The 17,290-nt window shown below is 40.2% G+C and overlaps 1 protein-coding gene across 11 annotated transcripts in view; it reads left to right on the top strand.

The window, feature by feature from the left end:
* plekha5 (pleckstrin homology domain containing, family A member 5) overlaps positions 1-17,290 on the top strand; it is a 183,435-nt gene that overhangs the window by 121,585 nt on the left and 44,560 nt on the right. For 8 of the 11 annotated variants that reach the window (XM_047574960.1, XM_047574957.1, XM_047574965.1 and 5 more), the window contains 2 exons: positions 7,044-7,097; positions 15,158-15,350. In XM_047574960.1, coding sequence (XP_047430916.1) covers positions 7,044-7,097; positions 15,158-15,350 — 247 coding nt within the window. The remainder of the gene's footprint in view (positions 1-7,043; positions 7,098-15,157; positions 15,351-17,290) is intronic. The other 3 variants (XM_047574958.1, XM_047574969.1, XM_047574968.1) reach the window with 1 other exon arrangement.

Below are 17,290 nucleotides of genomic sequence, written 5' to 3'. Positions count from 1 at the left end.
AGAAAAAGTTGACAGTAACTCCAGATTCAACGTGTTTATTGACGCTGACCCAAAGCCATTGTCTTCGGTTACTTTTACCATTAACTTAAGAGATCAGATCGGTCAGAGATACCTTTCAGTGAGCTGCCCCAAACAACAGATAAAGCCCTTTATGTGAAATTGTGTCTCTTATTTAAGAGCTCTTGACTTTTCAGTCATGCCTCTCATCCACCTTGACCCACTGTTTGAAGTGCATTTCATTCATCTGTCACCTCGTTCATTCATTCATTCATTGAAAAAAACAAAAACAATTTGTGAACTTACTGCGTATGTAACTGGGAGGACTATTTAGTTGTACAGCGCCATACACACACATACTTATAAATAGCTGTTTTTAGTGGTGGAGTAATACTAAAGTAATGCTAAATTAATGCCTCTGAATCAGTTCATAAATCATAGGGGAAAATCTGCAGTATCAATATTACAGCAATATTCAAATACTCCATTAAAAGTGCATAAAATTATGAATTTAAATTATGAATCTATAAAGTATTGAATTCAGCCCCTCTGAATGATATATTAATATTAGACCAGACAAGTAGTTTGAGAAATTAGGAAATGTTCCATGCAGCAGTAATGACGTGTGGGTCAATTCTTAACTTATGTCGGTGGTGGAAGTCAGTGTGTGTGCTTACTTGGCGGCTAGAAATGCTGCGGAGGAAAGAGATTAAAAATAACCAAAATCTTAAGAGTGGTCATAGAAAAAAAATGGTATCCCTTTCTGCTGTCTTTCTATTTCTATATTTAGAATTTTTACTCAGTTTTGACACTAAAGGCAATAATACTGCCCTTTGCCCTGCGTAAAGAAATAGATATATTGAGTGGAAAATTCAGTCTCTGACCCCCTTTCCTTTTTCTCCTTTGGATTTGCTGTCACAGTTGGATAAACCAAACATATCTAAATGTTGTCCTCTTTAGACTTTGTCTAATCTTGTGTTCACCTAAGTTCATGTGTCAGCTATTTAACACAGAAACTGAGGCACTTTGGAACATTTCTTACCAACCTTTAATGCAGCTTGATGATACAAATATTCTGGGTCGGTATTGCATGTGTAATGTAATGAGTTTTCTATCACTCCCATTTGTGACTCTGTTAAGCATGTCATAATCATGTCACATTATAATGTTTGCAATTGAAATAGAAATCAGAAAAACTAAAAATTGAATGTAAAAGTAAACTTTGCTAAAGAACTTGAGACTAGCATTATTGCTGTAACCACCAGCAACTACCAAAAAATAAGTAAAGCTCAGTCCAAAGTGTGTATAAGTGCCAATAGCTGTAGACAGTAGATGCATCAAACTCTGATGGTTCCATTACTTTTCTTTCTGAATGTTATAAGCAGGGTCAGTGTTGTGTTGCCGTGCAGCTGTGAGGCTTTTAACAGAGTACCAGTGTCCTTCACTTCAGCACCGTGGACCCCCACACTGAAAGGAGCTTGGTGCTTGTCACAGTCTAGACACCTCTCCAAATCCTTTGTCAGGGTTTTCATTGCTCAGAGTAATCTCTGCAGAATAAGTTTTTCAACCCTGCTCCTGAGCATGAATCTTCTATCTGCAGGGCTGAATGGATAGTTGATAGAAACCATAAGACTGTGGTTGAGTCACGCTTACAATATCCACATTAAGCTTTTCTCTGTAAAACAAGTCAGAGACACAACAAAGCAGCAAAGCAGGGAAGTTGACACTGTGTCTAGACGACATGCTTTATTGACATGATAGAAATTATTGTAGGGGTTTTTATGGGCCTGTTCAGACCTTGCATTAAAATCCAACCTGGGCAATCTGATAACGTAAAAGACAGATGTGAGAACCGCGTTTGAGAGATCCATGTTCGGAGTTGGTCATGTGTCTGCATTCCTTTGGTAGTGTGAACACAACGCGTCCTGACTCCCGTTAAAGACCTACTATAGTCAACAGGGGTGTACCTCGGTTCTCCCTCATTCAAATTCAAGAATTTACAAATAAATGAAAGTATTTATTATGTAAACACAAGTGTGGTTCAGGTCGAATCATGTTGATGTATGAGGAGCCATGTGTGGCTGCATATTTCCACAAACAGTCTTTATTTCCCTTTATTACATGGAAATTCTGGTGGGGCCATTCAGGAAAATCTATAATGCATCCAGAAATATCATGATCAGTTCTCTCACAAAAAAACAAAACAAAAACAAAACAAAAAACACAGTGACAAGTGAGAAAGGGGACAACAACACCTGACAACAAACAGGTGACAACAAAATTGCGGCTGAATAATGTCATCACATGAACAATGCCAATCTGACCACCAAACGGCAGTGTTCAAGATCTCACTGTATCAAATACTCAAGATCGAAACAATAACGACAACAATAAAAAACACAATGCACGACTCATGGCGTGAACGGCGCACACCCAATACGCAGCAATCAATATACAAAGTTTCCCCACACAATAGACCACAGACAAATAGCCAGTTCAGCTTTACACATAGGTAAACAGCTCTGAGGTTGTGTCCCCCCCACACACCCACACACATATCACTAGTGACACGTTACATAAATTCAGTTATAATTTAAACAATATGTGAACTACACTATCAATTCCATTTAGATTCAAACTAAATTAGACTCCCCAAGCACCTTTTAGACAGCTCCTTGTTAACCAAGTTTTCTGCTTAAACCACTCCTGGTAAAATGTCTTTTCTCTCTTGAGAAATGATGAAATCCTCCAGTCGATGTGTTCGAAATGTTTTATCTCCACCTTCTGCTCAAGTGGTAAAGTCCTGAATCTCACACTAGCCGAGTAGTCAACTTGATTGATCATGCAATGAATGAATGAAATGTGAGTTAGCTGCCGGTATGTTATGATGCTAGGTTAGCCGAGCTAGCAGGACCTGTGCAGTCCCTGCCCTTCAAATCAGCTAATGAGAAGTGCTCTGGGGCCCTGAACTTTAGGCGCCACTGCTCAAACTGAAGCGTGTGCTGTACACACGCATGGTCGCACAGCAGTTCACCAGTCCACAACACTGCAGGCCAGGGCCATCTCAGCTGTGCTCCACTGAGCGGAAACAGAGACGCAGCATCAGGCACAACTATTCACAACTACACTATAAAAAGTTACTACAGAGGCAATTGCGTTCGTCAAATGTGGATATTTCATTGGGAACCAAGTTTATTATTTATTAACTTATGCGTAACAACATATTTGACACAGGAAAATGTATAAAAGCTTTTAATCCTCCCCTGCACACAGCGGGCCATGCCCCACCGACGCCTAATGCAAAGACGCCATTGCCACAGAGTATGGAACCTTCCAGTGTTGGAATTACTGTCTGAGTTTTTTCATATCTAACAAATGTGTGTCAGAGTGTCAGAGTCATGACAGTACTGTACTCCATTCTGGAGATGGTAGACATCTATTAGATACAGTAGCTGTTAAAATATTGTACTGCTCTCCAGATGATGTTGGGCCTTATTTAGCTAAAGAGTGCGAAACTGAGATCGGATCTGGGGACGCATGTTAATTCCAAATTTAAACACAAGTACCTAAAGTTTGGATATTAATGCAAGGTCTGAACAGGACCTATGGTAGCAGTGTGTCAATAGAAATGGCACAAGTTAAAATAAACAGAAATGATCCTTTGTCTCGCAGGCGTCCCATAATTCCTGCATAGCTCCTGTTTTGACTTCAGCTGCAGACTTGCTGGACTGTTCACAGTGTTGTCAAATTACTGACTGTGTGGAGATTCTCGCACCTTCTTCGTTTGACTGTGTGACTCACCGTGACTCGGCCAGTCAGTGAATGTCACCACTGTTTACACGGTTTCTTTGCATCCCGATCTTTCCTTTTGTCCCACCATCTGCTGCCTGTCGCCTGTGTGAAGCCCTCTCTTTTTTTTCGTTTCCCTCCTCTGTCTGAATCTCTGCAGATCTTTGTGAGTGTGCGTTTGTGGGAGCTATGCAACAGACTCACGAACAGAGAAAAAGAAAAGAAGTGTCTTTGAATATTTTCCCTCCCTCTATATTTGCTGTCAGAATGAATGACTGCCGGAATCTCCTGACACATTAGCACTGAAACGGTGTCCATACTCTGGACGACACACACAGTTCTTCCAAAATAAAGTTCTGTTCCTCAGGAGACAAACTAGAAAGCGAGAAAAATAAAAGTCAGAGGGACAGGGCTGAAATGACTTTTAGGACCGAAGCAGCTGGGAAAGACAAACAAACTGCTGCAATTACATAGTCCGCCTCCAAAAGAGTAGTCGGGAGAGCTTTTCAATCTGTTCTCCCCCCTGAACTGTGCAGTGATGCCGACCCCACCGCCACAAACGCACATACATTCTCACAAACTGTTTTACTGCTAACAAGTTCACCGTGGCAGCGTTTCTCTGGTTCTCTCATTCCCTTTCTCACCCCTTCTATCACTTCCACACATATACACACCGCACACGTCCAATTCATCTCCCATCCCAATTATCTCCTCGGTCACGCTGCTCCTGTTATGGGCTGCTTAGGTGTGTGTGTGTGTGTGTGTGTGTGTGTGTGTGTGTGTGTGTGTGTGTGTGTGTGTGTCTTCACCTATGCAAATGAGGCATGCACGTTTTGTATTTTTAAACTTGTTGAGGTTGAGAAAGTCACAGAAAAGTGAAGGTGTTTAACTGCAGCGGGGCTGCTAATGAGAGTTTCACCTTGTTTCGCCTTGACTGGCACGGAGATGACAAGTGAAAGCAAAATATCCCTGCCTCAAAGCTCAGCCCAAGTAAGTTGCAGCAGTCGTGATGAATGCTGTTAAACCTGCAGACTCATGGAGCTTGTCGCTTTTAGCCACACCGTTCATTACAAACCACAGGACTTAAGTAATGAAAATATCAGTCATCGACCTGCGAATTTGTATGGCTGGTGAAAATGGAGCATAGTGGTAGTTGAGGCAGGCCACAGAGTCAGCATTAATCAGTCGACCGATAAACCTGACTGCTCAGCTGAAGCATCGCTGTTTGCATCTGTTTGAGTTGCTTTAACCTGCCTTCTCATGCTGTTCCTTTTTTTGATGTATATTTTTTATCGAAGACAAACAACAAAACAGTTAGGGACATAACTATTAGTACAGAGCAACGAACAATACAGGAGGTTATTAAGTCTGAAAGGAATAAATGTACTTCAAGGACATTATATATAGGAGATATTATTTTTACCGTAATAAATAATTAATTTAAAATGGAATTAAATTACAAAATTCAGGAAGGTTAGAAAAAAAGAAGAAAACAACAAGAAAGCATTGCTAATTTGTTATTTTGTGATGATATGGGGGTAGTGGAATAGTAATAATACGGTACTAGTGTACTAACAATGGTGAAGGGGATGGATGATTTGTGTGGTGTACAATAAACAAGCAGACAAGAGAATATATCCTTAAAGATTAAATTATGGGGACAGGGAATACGGTCCATTATTGGGGTTCCGCCCCAGATTGGTGCAGTATATACGCATATGCAGTTTATTTATATCATTTAAATTGCAATACTAATCTTCCCAAATGCTTTGCAGAACCAAGAGCCTGAAACCCCGAGAGCAAAAAAAAAGAAAAGAAAGAAAAAAACGATACTGTCTCATGATGCTCGCTCCGTTCTGTCTGGACTTTGCTGCTGCTGCTCTCCCTGCCTTAGGCTTTCCACGCAGGTTCGTTGAAGGGCAGTGAGGTCCCAGAACGGAGCAGCATCGTCAAACATTACTGCATTTAAAAAAATAAGTTTCTTTGAGAAGTGGTCGTGACTAAGTATATTGTAATGTTTGCAACACAAATGAACTGGATACAGATGGTTTTCATGTGCGCTCAGCTTTGAAAATGTTGTCAAGGATGTCAAAAAATGTCCACTTTCAGTGTGGATGGGCTTTTATATTGATGTTTCCTATGTATAAGTGAGATGAGATACCTTCCTTTGGTATGCTGATGTCACTTTCTTTTTGTCAACCCTTCTTAACCACCTCTTCATGTTAATACATGTTAATACAGTGTTATACATATTACCAGTCTTCCTTCTCCTTTTGCACTGTTGATTTTGTTGGTGTGTTATGTTGATGTCTGTGCATGTTTGTGTACAAGCTACTGGACAATCAAATGAGAAGGAATAAAGTATTTTCTGTTCTATTCTATTCTATTCTATTCTATTCTATTCATCTCCCTATCACAAATCACAATTTGATGCGTTCTGCTCTGTGCCAGAGGCTACATAATGGACTTGGGTTATCCCCGATGTTTGAATTAAGAGATTTCTAAAACCCACATCCTGAAAGTTGTTTTTGTGTCCTTTGGGGATGTTTTCCTGCTCTCGTCTCATTAGGATGTACCATAACTCTGCAGCTCTTGCTTTTCTTAACGCACCTAGTTTCCTTCTTTTATTTATTTATTTTTTGCTAATGTCGGATATATTCAGCTCACTGACATCTTTTTCTCTTCGTCTCCCCGATGTTTTGTTAACAGTCTACCGCTCTTCCCGTCCTAACAATTTTAGATGCCAAGGTGTTTTAGAAAATATCGAGCAGCTCGCTCAACTCAGCATTGACCCTTTCTGACATTTCTCCCTTCCTTACTGCTACCTCCGTCTGGATGTTTTCATTTAATCCTTCTGCTTGTATATCTTTAGCTGTGGGACTGTGCAAACAATGAAAAAAGCAGGGTGAAAGGATGTGAAAATAAGATGCAAGTCTCTGAACAAGGGTGGGCTGACCAAAGGTGTGTCTGGGAAAGCTGATGGAAGAACAGCATGGCATTCAATTAATAATCAGATTACCTGCAAGGCCACACTGGTGTTTTTTTTTCTTTGTCGTTCTTTTGACCACCCCTAAAGCTCCCAAGGGCTTTCAACTACCTTCATCCCCTTATGGTTTTGTGTGTTCTTTTTTATTTTTATTCATAATGTTATTTCTGTCATTATTTATTACAGGTAGCACGAATGGGTGAACTTTTGAGTCATCATTTAATTTCATATGATTTTGTCATTCTGTCTCCCTCCCTTGTTTTGTTTCTAGTGTGAATTGTGGAAAGCTTGTTCACCCTGACACACCCCTAGAAGCTCTCACCAGGTAATGATCTCTGATAGCGCCAGCAGAGCTGCTTTGGCTTTCAGCTTCTTTATCAGCCTCGATGCTTCGAACTGTAGCTCGCTGTCACCGGCAACTAAAAACCTCAAATCGTTGCATGTTGAGTCTGCTTTTAACACTTTATCTAAGGTGCATTCAGCAAACCCAAGTTGTACTCTTCACCAGTCAGATGAGAAGATCAGTGAGTAGAAATTCAGCAAACAAAAAGAGAAAACATTTCTTGACAACCATCTCTTCTTTCAGCACATCGGTGTATGCCAGCCTTTTCCTCATTCTTGAATCTATTTTTGGAAACACTTGGAAAAAAAACATCTTGATTTTCTGAATTTGCTTTCAAGTGCTGACAAAATGCCCACATTCCTGCCTCTTGTAACACATGGAAATGGCACACAATTGTAGTTCGAACAAACCATGGCAGTGGTTTCTATTTGCAACATGTCTGCGGTAGCCTGAGGCTTGGTGCACCAGAAGGAGTTGGGCAAGATATGATACTCACTAACTTAATTCCAGGAGTCACAATAACAGAAGCTAAGGCATGAATTGTCAAGAGCACATTTGGCAAGTGTGGCTTCTAACTCTCTAAGGATCTCTGAAGGCCGTCTTGATACCTGGCACCGAGACCTAAGCAGCAAATCCTGCAAGTTTCAAGTTGGAACTGCCATCGGTCAGACTTGCTCCAGCACATCCTTAAACACCCAATTGCTTGTTCATGGCCCCTACAACTGTCAGTGGTTGCTCACCACTCCTAAGTGGGTGTACACCACAAGCCATGTTGCTTCAGAGTTCCAACCCACTGGTCTGGTCATAACCACTAGCCTTTACACATGGCCACATCTGACACAGTGGGAGGTCAGCATGTTTTGTTTCTTCTCTGTATTGACATAAATTGAGGGTTTGTAGTTGGCAGTGGAATAGTGCGACGGCACATCACACACAAAGCTTCTTTAACTAGAGCAAACACTTTCCTGTCAAAGTCAGCAGGCACCCGACGACAAAGAAATTAATTCCATCGGGGCATCACAGCAACCAATCTAACTCACAAATCCCCTAAGAAAAACTCTTCTTGATCTTCTCCTGTGACTCTGCAAGACAGCAAATAAATCAAGCTGTTCCTTTCACTTCAATTAAATTTTAATTGGTGAAAACTAGTGACGCTTGCACTGAAACATTGCCTCTTTTCATGTAAGTCAACAGCCAGTGTTTCTACTACTTTCCAAGAGCTTGATAAATAACACACTGATCTAAAATGTCAGCATGTCTCTTCCAGCCTTGTCTCCAACTACATTCATCTTTAATTTAAAGCTTCATTCCTGTGTTTTCAAATTCTTCTTCTTCTTGGTGTTTCTGCCTCTAGCAAATGGTGACTTTTTTTCAGTGCCTGGGTGAATTGCCAAACAAGCCGCTGTGCAACACTAACAGAAATTATATTCTGTATGATTAATGCTCATGAGTTCTGTCTCTGGCGTACAGCATGTGAAGTTAAAGCTTCCTCTCTGAAAAATAACTGCGTGCATTTTAATAGCTTTTTTTTTCTCCCCCTGCCGTCAAAATCAAATTAAAACCCCACCTTTTTGAGAGTGGCTTATATTACCTGATATGAAATGATGAAATAAAATCAGGTGTCAGACCGCTGCTGTGAATACCCATACATATTTGACTTGATGAGTGACAGGGTTTAATGAGGAGAGGACTGGTTATTTTCCCTCCAGCTAAAGAATCCAACTGTCTTAAAATGAACTGGCTCATTGATCACAAACACAAAGGCAACTTTCTCTCAAGAAAATTCTCACAAGAAATCGACCTAATAATTCATTTTATTATACTTTAGCAAGACTGTTTGATCTGCTTCTGTACAGCAGTTTCTATTCACTACACATAATATCCCTTTTTTCTAATCATTATTAAGCTTCTCTCCATAAAACATTTTTTTTTTCCTTTATTTTTTCTTTAACATGAAGGGCACATCTCCACTCTTTCTCTGCAGGTCCTTAATTTGAAAATGCTTTATTCCATTGAAAAAATAATAAATAAATAAAAGGCTAAGTAACAGAACGGGGTCATTGAGTTGATGAAGACACCATGTCTGTTAAGCAGCAGAGTGGGGAGAATGACATGACTGTTGTAGAGATGGATTTAAAGCTGCTAAATTTAGAATGGGCGTGATTAATATACTGTAACCATTTTTGTCACTCATTATTAGCAACTGACCCTTAGAGTAAAGTAGAGTAGAGTTGAATAGAATAGAATGCCCTTTATTGTCATTATACAGAGTACAATGAGATTGGAGAGCTTCTCCTTTTCAGTGCAAAAACATAAGTATATACCAATAGTGTAAAAATGTATTCTTTACAAAAGAAAGTTAAAATACGAAAAAATATACAAGAATTACAAAAATATATCAAAAAATATATATTTTATAGCAGCCACACACATTTAAGAGTGTTAGTAAGAGTATGTTAGTACTGGAATGCAGGGTTTTATTGGTGAATTGATTGAATATGTGCAGCAGCAAGGTTTTATTTTGACTTTAAATCAATCAAATAAATTTGGAGCACATTTGGAGCCCATTTCGGCAACCTCGACTTTGCAGAGTCAAATACAGTTCAAAATGACACAACAAAATTTTAATTATTACCTTACTCATATTTTATAGACAAGAATGTATCGGAGTGAACAGCCTCTTGTTAAAGACACAGTCAAGTCAGATGTGCATGAGTGCTTGAAAGGGACATGAGTCTCAGGTGGCCGCCCCCCACAGATGTTCCACATAAAAGCCAAAACTCCCCAGCAGTCATTTAGAACTGAAGAAGCCGGTTGGATGAGTGGTGAAACTTCAAGCACTCTCAAACGAGTCCAGTTGTTTTTGATTTAGCTTTGTTTTCATATCAAAGCCCAGCTCAGACTCAGTGGCTGATTACAAGAGGTGCCACCTGCTAAATGCTAATGGGTCGCCTTTTAACATACATGTGGCTGCTGTGATAAACATAGCTGAGATGTAGTTTAAAGCTAGGGCTATTTTATTCTTATTATTTTGGGTGCGCTGAAAAATTGTGGTTTCACATCCAGTCAAATGAATACAAAAAAATAAAAGATTTCATGTTCCTTTTCAATCCAGTTCTAAATTTCAAGTCATGGACATTGCTGTTTGCATAGTATTCTCATTCCATTCTGAAAAAATGACTGTTGAGTTCTTAGTGAATTTAAAAAGCGTTTTTTGCTTCTGCATCAATTTGACGTACCTATGGTATTAGCCCAAACCTACACAGACCCTAATGCCGCACGGCCAAAGTTTCAGTCGCCATTGGAAAAACGACACAGTGTGACTAACATTTGTGTGGTATTTTCACAGAGCGAACCAAGCACACAAGTATAAATATCTTGCACCTGTGTAGGCTCCTGTGCTTAGGTTATGCCGTTCCACAGTACTTTAAATGAGCCTTAAGTCCCCTGATAGTGTTGCCTCTTTCCCCCAATTCTGTTTTAACACTAGTTTTACTTATTTGATGTTTCCAAAAAGAGAAATCCCCGTTGTCTAATAGCACAGATTGAACAAACGAGCAAAATGGTTTCAAAGAGAGCTGAGTCATCAGTTGCATCAGTCACATTCAGACCGAACAAACACTGGTACTCGCGGCGCAGGGGAAGCCATGCTGCAGACAAAGGGATCAGATGGAAGCTGCATTTTATTTGATTCCACAGCCCTCTGATACTGCTTAGGTGGCCTGCACATGGGCAGCGCTCAGACAAGTCGGTCTCATCAGCAAGTTACTGAAGTGTGAATAAACAGAGCAGCTAAAGGAAAGGGTTTATGGAAGAAAGGTTAATAAGGCAAAGATAACTGCGCAACTGAACGATGAGAAGGCAGACGAGATGAGACAGTGGGAAGGATTGAGCAAGTGGGAAAAACAGATTGGCTATGCGATTGGTGGGTGATATTTTCGTGTGTGTGTGTTAGTCACCCTGCCTTTGATGTAGGGCTCTTGTTACAAGAGGAGAACGTAGGCTCCCTTCTCACTCACAGTCAATTGGACAGCAAGTCAGTGTCACTAACAGAACCGCGAAATGGGAGCAATTTCAGAACATCCGCCTCTGGCAACAATAGCTTTCTGTTTTCTAAAGGCTAAATGCTTTGCTTGCAGACAGCACACAAAAACTGAGACTGGCAAATGTGAATGTTGCCAGCTCAGCTGAAAAGCTTTTTATAATGAATGTATTCTCCTTGACTCCTTGAGCTCATCCAGTTAAGTCAATGAGGTTGCCAGACTTCCGTCAATAGACCGCCGTGGGTTTCTGTACCCAGTATGTGGGTGTCCTAGAGATTTAAACACACAGTGGTGTGCACTGATAAAAGCCACAGCTTGGAACACAGCATAAACACTAGCTTAGTGTCATACAATTTTGCAAAAAGTTTTAGATTTTAAAATTTCAATTTTGAAAATTTAAATGCATCAGACTGAAGATACCTTATATATTCTATAGATATCCAGTTGCCTTTGACTTAGAATGTAGAAATTCCAAACCTTGAATGACTAAGAAACATGTAAGTAAACCTAACCTGACCTAAGTCAGTAACCTAGGTCTTCAGAATGCTGTCAGCTTCACGTCAAAGGAGATACAGAGATCTAATTAGAACAACAGACATACTGTAGCTTCTCGAGAACCCTCTATAGTATACAGAATGACAGCAGGTGTTTCTGAATTAGATTAAAAGGCATAAATAACCGAAACACCAATTCACCACTGTAGCTTCCCAGACTAATATTGGTAAGTGACCCCCTGTTAAAAGCTCAGAATTAAATATGGCAAGCTTACTTGCCTTAAGTGCTTTTGCCAAACTGAAGGATGGATAAATACTGTAAGTACCAAGGACTCCAGAGATTGTCTTTTTAAAAAATTCATGATGTTAGGGGTTCTGATATCCTAGAGTACATCACAAAGACCTTTGATTGGTCAAAAAAATATGCTAATGATTCTTTTAGATGCTCTGAATAAATTTAGCTGCTAATTAAGACATCATTTAAAGTTTGGAATTTCTCTTTAGGCTCTATATGAGAGTTTAGGGAGTTTGGGTTTCCCTTATGCCTTCGGGGAAATGAAGAGAAGGATGAATTATGGCAATCATCACGACAGCCAGTGTAGAATATAGAAGAGCGCATAATGGGCTGCAGCACATTGAGATGGTAGTTATGTCAGTTATGCCACACAAATTTAATTAAAGTACTTGGTACACGTTAGAGGTGGTACACTGTATTTTGATCAGGATCAGGAATGAAATAGTGACGGATGATGGTCTTATGAATAGTTAAGACAGTGAGCTTTTATTAGAGAGCAGAGGGTACTGAAGGAGAGATAAAGATTTACCCATGGGCCAGTACAGCTGCTATCTTACTGGTTATCTGCTCCACAGTGTAGGACAGTCCTTGACTTGGCCATACACCTGAGAGATCATGTGTTTATCAGCACCATCAGCCAGTTGATGTGTGTGTGTGTGCATCTGAAAGTCAGGGTCACACACTGTGGTGAGAGACACTCTAGGCACAACACATTTCTAGCAGACACGATCATTCTGGCTCCTGATAAGTTGACTTTGTTTTATCCGAAGTCCTTATCTGTGTAATACACTGTTAAGTCCTTGACCCATATTTGTGAAGTCTTATCACACACTCTCCTTTCTGGCGTTTTGAAGCTGCTAGATTGTGCCTTTTCCCGTGTATAGCATTAGTCTTGAGCATCATCTGAGAAGAACACAATCCCATTACATTAAAATTAGCTGCAGAATTCTAGTATCAGTAAAGAGAGACCACTTGCAAGAAATTGATGATTACTCAGATAAAAAATAGAGACAATAAGAACCAGGGACTGAATGAAGATGATAGATTGAAGAGGTAGAAGAGTGTAAACTAAAGAGAACAACGGGAACATGTTCACAATAGAGGAATAAAGGTAAAATGTGGGAACAGTAGGCTTGACTAAAATAATTAGTCTGATTTTAGGTCCTTATTTCTACTTAGCTGCTTAGCAGCTTTCTTAACCCAAATGTCAGTGACGCTGACTGTTGGGGTTTGGAGCTACTGTTGCTGCACTGTAGTTGATACTAATGATTCCTACAAGTTATTGGATGAAGATGTAGAAGAACATAAAGAAAACAATGAGCTAAAGGAGTGTGGATAATACCCTTTTAATTTTATACAGTGTGAACTTGAACATGAACATCAGCAATAAAAACAATGTAACGCAAACTGTCGGCCCTACAATATAAAAACCAAGGTGATTCTTTTAGTTGATAATGTGTTCAAATGTGAATTTCTTTGTGCGCTTTGCTTGTATTCTGCTGACCTTAGGAGCAGAGATAAAGCTGTCACCGTGTTAGTTTTAATCCCACTCAGGGACCTTGGACTTTCTTTTTCGCGCATTAACTATTGTCCTTCTACCCGACCAGGGGCAAAAACTTTGAGCTGGTTCAATTTGTCAGGCTAGGTTGGCAGGCCATTTAAATTGGTTAGACGCAGAGGCATATATCAGAGGTGACACCCGGAGAATAATAGCTGTGATTCATGCGACCAGCTCCCTCACCTCGTCTCACATTCTCACTTTCTTTATCTCTGTTTCTCTGGTATTCGTCTCCGTTGCTCCACTGTTAATACTCATTCAAGCCAGTCAAGCCACTTCTCGTTCTCATCCTCTCTCCTGTTTAATGGGCCAGACGGAGATAGTGTGTCATTAAGAGAGGGAAGACGGGGCCTGCTTGATGAGATGGGGGTGTTGGATGGTTGGCTGCCAGGAATCGTGGTTTGTTATGGAGACAGATTGGATCTTGGAGATAGAAGCTCTTCTGTCATCGTATAGCACAACTCATCACAATACAATATAACACACAGACATACAGTGTTTGAACACACTTTATAATTGTTTGGCTCTCTCCAGTAGGTTCTCATGAAAAGTGATCTTGCCTGGTTGGTCTCAGCCCAAGAAAAAAACAAAAAACAAGTTGAAGAACTGAATAACTAGAGTGAAAGACGAACTGTTGTTTAAAAGTTTACTTTTCTTCTAGAATAAAAATGATTTATTGTTAGCAGTTAGATGTTAAAATCTTACAGTCAGAAGTCCCCCATGCCCAGAAAGCTGAATTATGTCCTGGGCTGATGCCAGTGTTTAGCTATTTATTTTTTCCAAGTCTGTTATGCTTCGCTGAAGTTAAATTGCCGAGTGCATGCTTTACCTACCGACTGACAATATTTGTAAAAATGTACAATCCTGTTCGACATCCATCCATCCACCTCCAGACTTTGGGACTTAGTTTGATTGCCAAAACAAGACAATGAGGATGAAGAAGTCTAGTCACAGAACCTGAGACGATGCTGTTACAGCTTTGAACGAGACTTAATGTGCAGTTTTCCTGGCAATGCCCAACTTTCCTGTAAGAGCATGGCAGCAACTTTTCCAGGACGTCACAAACAATCCAAAGAAAAACATCCAAGGAGTCCACCTTTTAATGCATGAAGAATAATCTTTGGAATGACGTAGTCAAATCGGTACCATAACCCTACTGAGATGTGCAGTGGAGGCATGAAAATAGTAGTTTGTGTGTGTTGATCTTGTTGTGCGACTACACTGAAGCATATATATTGCTGCTACCAGAGGGGATTCAATCAGGTATTAAGTTGCAGTGGGTGATTTAAGCTGTAAATTACTGTTAAGGTTTCAGTGTGAGGAACAGAAAGTAAGACAGAAAATGCAACGTAGCAAGTAAAATGAAGTAAAATGACATAGTCTATAACATTAAAAAAAAAAAAAAAAACAGGAACAGAAATTGGAGCACTGCAGCATCACAAGACAAAAAGACATTATGGCCAATCAGAGACGGTGAACTTGCGGTATAATGTAAGCAACCTTACAAATTATGCAGTAGGCAGTAGGAAAGCAGTCCCAGTCATAATTTCCAGTTCTTAGAGATGCATGGGACCGTATATTTTTGTATAAAGATCAACAGTTCAACTGACTCCGTCTCTTTTTGCATCTCTATGTCTCTCGCCCCGTGACAGGCCGGCTCCTAAGGCTTCTTCAGATCAGGGAAGCAGCAGCGACAAGAAGGAACGTCCTATGAGCACCATGAGCGAGGCCTCAAACTACACAGGTGGCTCCGATTACAGCACCTTCCCAGGCAGCCCGGCCACCGTTAATACTGCCACCACCACCACCACCACCACCACCACCACCTCCACTTCATCTACACGGGTCAGTTGTTATCAAAATATACCTAAAACAGTCATCACCATGCAAACCTGGGCTCCTAATAATTAATCTTACGGATGGGGTTGACCTCAGTCTTCCGTAAGAAAGTTAATTTCATCCAGTTGCTCGATAAGATAAACTTTCTAAGCATCTGGATAAAATGGCAGCTTAAGAATTTTGTCCAGGCTAGAATACCTTGATTATTGGATGGATTGCCATGAATCTGGTTGGTTCTTCCCATAGGATGAATTCAATTTTTCCAGGAAATGTGATAAATATTTTTCATATCTGCTAGATTAAGTTAAGATATTTTTTTCATCTAGAGCTGATTGCAGATATATTCTCTGTCTCTGCTAGATTAGAAAATTGGTGCTTGACATGCTTGGCTGTTTACTATGAACCTGGAGAAACATTCTTCTCAGAATCAAGTAAAATTGCAATTGTCCAATGTACTGGTCCATGAGCCAATTCCTGCAAATGTAGCTCAAATGGTGTGCATACTAACAGACGGAAATGTCTTAAAACCTTCAAAAATTCAATTCAGTGTTACACTTTTCATTCTGTTCTTTTGAACTATCCTGTACTACACTGCTGAAAGCTCTTGTTGCTGAAACAGTGTTGATGAGATTATTGTGTTGATTGATTTCTCCCACCGAATAGACAGAAGGGCAAAGGAGTTGAAGGCAACACAGTGTCAGATTAATGCAGAACACTAACAAGTTTCAGTGTGCAGTAAACACACAAAAATGCTTGATCAGCATAATTGTTTTTAGAAGCAGCTTTGAGAGAGTCAGCTGACCCCACATGAAAGCTCTCCACGAAGTTCTTCTTATCATAATATGAGAACTAGCTGGCGTGGTAACACGTTAAGTCGCCCCTGACTGCCCTGACTCATGTCCATGTTATGTCATAACTTCTCACTTCAGCCAGGAGATGAGGGAAAATGAAGCGGGCTAACGCGGATGAACTAGCCGTGAGCATGTCATCTGCACGGGTCACTGTGCTGGTGGTACTTTCATAAATGGTTAATAAAGCACACAAACACACAGGAAATAAATATGCATGGGTAGATCAAATCAGACGTTCCGTGCTTTCATGAATAAGTGATGTAATACTTCTTGCGCTGGCCGAAATAAAGTACAACACTGCATATCTTCGTGTATTCATGAGAGGTCATTATTTATAACCATTCCGGCTCCGCAGCTCACCGACACAGACCACCTATGGATGATTCGTTTTAGGAGAAAAGTTCAACACAGCCGTAAAGAAGCCCCTTAAATAATAAAGATGTGCATGTTGTCATTTGCTAACTGTAAGATGCCACTCTGTGACAGCCATCACGTTTTTGCACATAGCTGCAGGGTGATCAGAATTGCAGATGTGGTTTAGAGGGGTCTTTTTTCTTCTTACTTAAATATTGCTACATGGCTAACCCATATCCTCATACTTCCAGGCTCATACACATTCAGGGGGCATAATGTTGCAGTAAGATTAAATCTTTAATACACATCTGACTGATTTACAGTCACATCTCAACCGCGAACACAACGTAGCACCAGCTTTTTGGACTCACACACACACATTGAAAATATGACGTCTCTCCTGCTGTTGCCTTTTCAGCAATGTGCACCCAAGCAAAGCAGAACTGAGTCAGATCATAGGAATCTCTAGGTTACGGGTCATTAAGTTGTTGTGCTGCAAAGGCAACGCTGATAGCCCTTCTATAATATTAACTATTGTTACGGGACAGTATAAAGCACTACAGATTTATAGCTCTAATTTATAGAGGGAAAACGTTGTGCATCACTACTTCTGAGTTATACAGTTAACATCCATCTGATACTGGTGCACTAACAGATGTTGGCAAGTAATTTTCAAGCAATACAGGTTTTCATACAGCCATATGAAATGCCTACCCAGTCAAGAATCCAGATTTCCTTGTC

Source organism: Mugil cephalus, chromosome 22 (assembly GCF_022458985.1).
Source record: "Mugil cephalus isolate CIBA_MC_2020 chromosome 22, CIBA_Mcephalus_1.1, whole genome shotgun sequence".
Taxonomy (NCBI): domain Eukaryota; kingdom Metazoa; phylum Chordata; class Actinopteri; order Mugiliformes; family Mugilidae; genus Mugil; species Mugil cephalus.
Note: the sequence above shows the minus strand (reverse complement) of the source record. Positions and strands in the feature narration are given on the sequence as shown.